We start from the raw sequence: 3647 nt of genomic DNA, 5'->3' as shown, positions 1-3647 counted from the left end.
ACTTTATGATAATTATTTCTACTCTACAATTAGCTGTTCCCAAAATGGTGCCGAACTCGTGGCAATTCCTCACGAACTAATTAAAATAGAATAAATCCAAGGGCTTCTTCTCAAGCTGCGTTGTCAAGTGACACTAAACTCCAGAAGGGATTTTTTTCTCCAATAGATTACGTATTGATCAGCAAATACATGATTATTAGACCCTTTGTTAGTATTAAATTTGGCAACGTAAACGTGTGTTTGTATAACGCAATGACAGTCACAAAACCCATGCAGACCCTACTCATTGTGTTTCCTATACGTAAAGACAGTTCCTTCATCACTAGTATTTTCGGCATAAATACGATGTGCACACCAAGGTCTATTGTTTAGAAAATAGCAAAGAACTGACAACGATAGGGTTTTGTCTTATCGCCCCTGAAATTGATTTTGTACCCCAACGTTTTTCAAGGTCTCAGTGTCATACTTATTGTATTAGGCCATTAGCGAATATTATTTGTCTAATTAAAGAGTTGCTTATGCACGCGAAACTAGTGGGAGCTTCATCGATCATATGATGTGAAATTGTATGCATTTTACTTCCTAAAACTAATATCTAAGGGAAAATAACATATCTGGAGCTTAGGAATCCTTAAGAGCTTCGTCACTGATACCATAACAGCTTTTTCATTAAGTCCTGAAGAGCTTCTTCAATGATCCTTGAAATTTAATCATTGAAAAATCGTTACATTTCGACCATTCGAACATTAAAAGCAAGCGCCGAGTAGCGAGTTTAAGCAGCTGGTGCCGTTTGAAGATATCACCTAAGATGTGATGTTCTTCAACGAATAGCACCATGGCAAGGCTTTTGGTGTTTCCACCATACATTTCTGCAGTATAATTATATCAGGAAGTTCACGTTTCTAAAAGTACGCATGCGAGCTAAATGCATTCTGGGTAATGTGTCAAGAATGAAGGCCCCTAAAACGCAAACAAAACTCATCTGAACATATTTATGTATAAGGCAAGGAATGTTTACAAATTAGTGTATTCACCTTTGACTCATTACCAACGGTGTGATAATCGCTGCGTATATATACCTACAATTGTGAACCTCCTTATAATATACATCTTGTGACCGCATATTTAAGAAATATAAAGCTTAGGCGATGGTGGCGACCATCTGTGTCTTCACCAGTGTGGGTCGAACCGACCGTCTACGATCGGCTAGACGGAAGTTCATCCTCGGCGTACTGTTGGGCTGCCCCCGCCGGCTGCTACTGCTGTTGTTCGGTAGCGGTCCCTCTCCCAGCCGCATCTCGTCGTTCCACGGCTCGATGGACCTCCCTCTTCTCCTCTTGTAGGCCTGGTAGCAGGTCTTTGGCAGCTTGCGCATGAACTTTCTGGCGTTGTGGTTCATGCCGATGTAGACAACGGTGTTGATCATACTGTTGGCGATGCCGATTGCCTCCACGATGAAGTAGATGGTGGTGTTGTGTGCGGTGAGCTGGAGGACATACGGGAAGAAGTCGCGGATGACGGCGTAGACGTAGTACGGGAGCCAGCACAGGATGAAGAGCCCCACGATGACGATGAGGAGGCGGATGACTTTCTCTTTAGAGTTCTGCACGTTGGCTTGCTGGGACTGGGTGGGGTGTCCGGGGATAGTTCGGAACCTGTGTAAATGTAACAGTGTTAAAAGATTATTTAAGACGTGTGTGATGTGATAAGTATAGTTCAATGAATTACTCCAGATCACACATTCAACCATGTCTATATCTATTCCGAGGGAATGACATGGAATAGGTAGCGGGCATATATCATCATTAACATTATCATCATCATCATTATTATCATAATCATCTATAGCAATATCATTTTCCTAACCATCATCACAATTATCATCAACTAGGTCATTCTCATCATCTACATCATAATCATCATCATCATGTACATCATTATAATGAATATCATCATCAACACCATTTACATCGCTATCAATTCTAATCATCATCTGAAGCATCATCATCTCATCCTGTCATCTAAATCATCTATACAAAAATTAGATAAAAAATAAATGTGCACAACAAACCTATATTCGGTGAAGTCATCATTTAGCAGATCATACTTGTATATAAAAAAATCTAGCTCAAAGTTTTTAAAAAGATCTTGAGTGACTGCGAAAAAAGATAATTCCCGTATAAGTATACTAAAATGTGTATGAAAATAATGTCATTTTTTCTCACCATATTCGCATTCCGATCCGGAAGTAGCAGAAGCACATGATGAGTACTGGAATGATGAACTCGAACACCAGCATGAACAGGTAGTACGCCTTGTAGCTAGAAATAAAGAAAACAAGAACATTTATTTTAAACGTTCACAAATCTTGGCCTAACTACACAAAACTGCTATAGACCTAGTTTTTGATACATTAAAAAATCATTAAGTATTTAGCGTTTAAAATAAAAACTCCTACGAAAAACTACAAAGAGCTAGTCGTTGATAAATAAGAAAAAATAATAAAGTATTCAGATTTTTTTTAGAATAAGAACACATATACAACACTCTAAAGGACTAATATTTGATACATAAAAGAATGCTAAAGGATTCAGAGATAAAATGAAGTATGATATTTTTATTCAACTTCATTATACAGCATTTCAATACCGCTAATAAACATTTTAACGAACTCTGGAACACAGTGAACAAAAAAAAAAAATTAAGTTACCAAGATTTTCAACTGATCAGCTCCAGTCTTTGTCAAGGAATAAACAATTTGAGTTCATTTTTTTTGTGTTGAAAATTACAGTTCATCTTGTTCATGAGTACTTCTACCAACACAGATGAACTTTCAAGTTAACACTTGAATAAAGATTGTAATACAAAATATCCACTGAAGGATGTTATACGCATATGGTCTAGACTGTTCTTTACATGCATCGTTGGAGACGGCTTGCCCCATACTGAGGAGTAATTGAAAATTAATATTTCATAAACGTTCTTGAAGAAGGTTGACGTTTAAGGAGTATATCAGTGGACTTAAAGTGGGTTAGATATTCGCAAACGGTTGCTTGGCTGGACATTTTTAACATGAAAATTTGACTTAAAAAACTTTTATCAGAGTCATGAAATAATTCCATGATACCTACACATGATGCGCAAAGTATCATGAAAGAAATCACTGCCAAATATCTTTTTAATGATTTATCATCAATTCTACTATGTTATGTGGCACTTTTATTTTATTTGGGTGCGGCGCTGAATTGTCCTTGCTATTTGATATTTTCATGTATTCATGAATAAAAAATATCTTTTTGCAGTTCTAATTATGATTGTACATTAATGTTATCTTTTTCCATTTAGTATCAATGATGCAATTTAAAAATAAAAATAAAAACTGCTCAACTGGACTTTACATCGCCGAAAGACGTCAGTGTGATTTCCAAATGAAGAAAAAAAAGCACAAATTTGTAAAGTTTGCACAATTTCCTAGTGCAAATACGCACGGTCCAACGATCATGAGATACCCTCCTACGTTGTAAGATCGAGACAGTCAATTGGACTTAATATTACCAAAATGCGTTGCACGTCAGTGTGATTTCAAGAAGAAAAAGATAGCATGAATTTGAAAAGTTGACTCAATTTCCTAGTGCAAATAGACATGT

At 36.7% G+C, this 3647-nt stretch overlaps 1 protein-coding gene across 1 annotated transcript in view; it reads right to left on the bottom strand.

Moving 5' to 3' along the window:
* Positions 1-619: 619 nt before the first annotated feature.
* Positions 620-3647, bottom strand: part of LOC118403810 (prokineticin receptor 2-like) — a 63549-nt gene continuing 60521 nt past the window's right edge. Inside the window, exons 4-5 of the mRNA XM_035802614.1 lie at positions 2226-2321; positions 620-1655 (exon numbers count right to left, since the gene is read on the bottom strand). Coding sequence (XP_035658507.1) covers positions 1142-1655; positions 2226-2321 — 610 coding nt within the window. The 3' untranslated portion in view covers positions 620-1141. The remainder of the gene's footprint in view (positions 1656-2225; positions 2322-3647) is intronic.

This window comes from Branchiostoma floridae, chromosome 16, assembly GCF_000003815.2.
Source record: "Branchiostoma floridae strain S238N-H82 chromosome 16, Bfl_VNyyK, whole genome shotgun sequence".
NCBI classification, from domain to species: Eukaryota; Metazoa; Chordata; class Leptocardii; order Amphioxiformes; family Branchiostomatidae; genus Branchiostoma; species Branchiostoma floridae.
The sequence above is the reverse complement of the archived record's forward strand: the minus strand, read 5'-3'. Positions and strand labels throughout refer to the sequence as shown.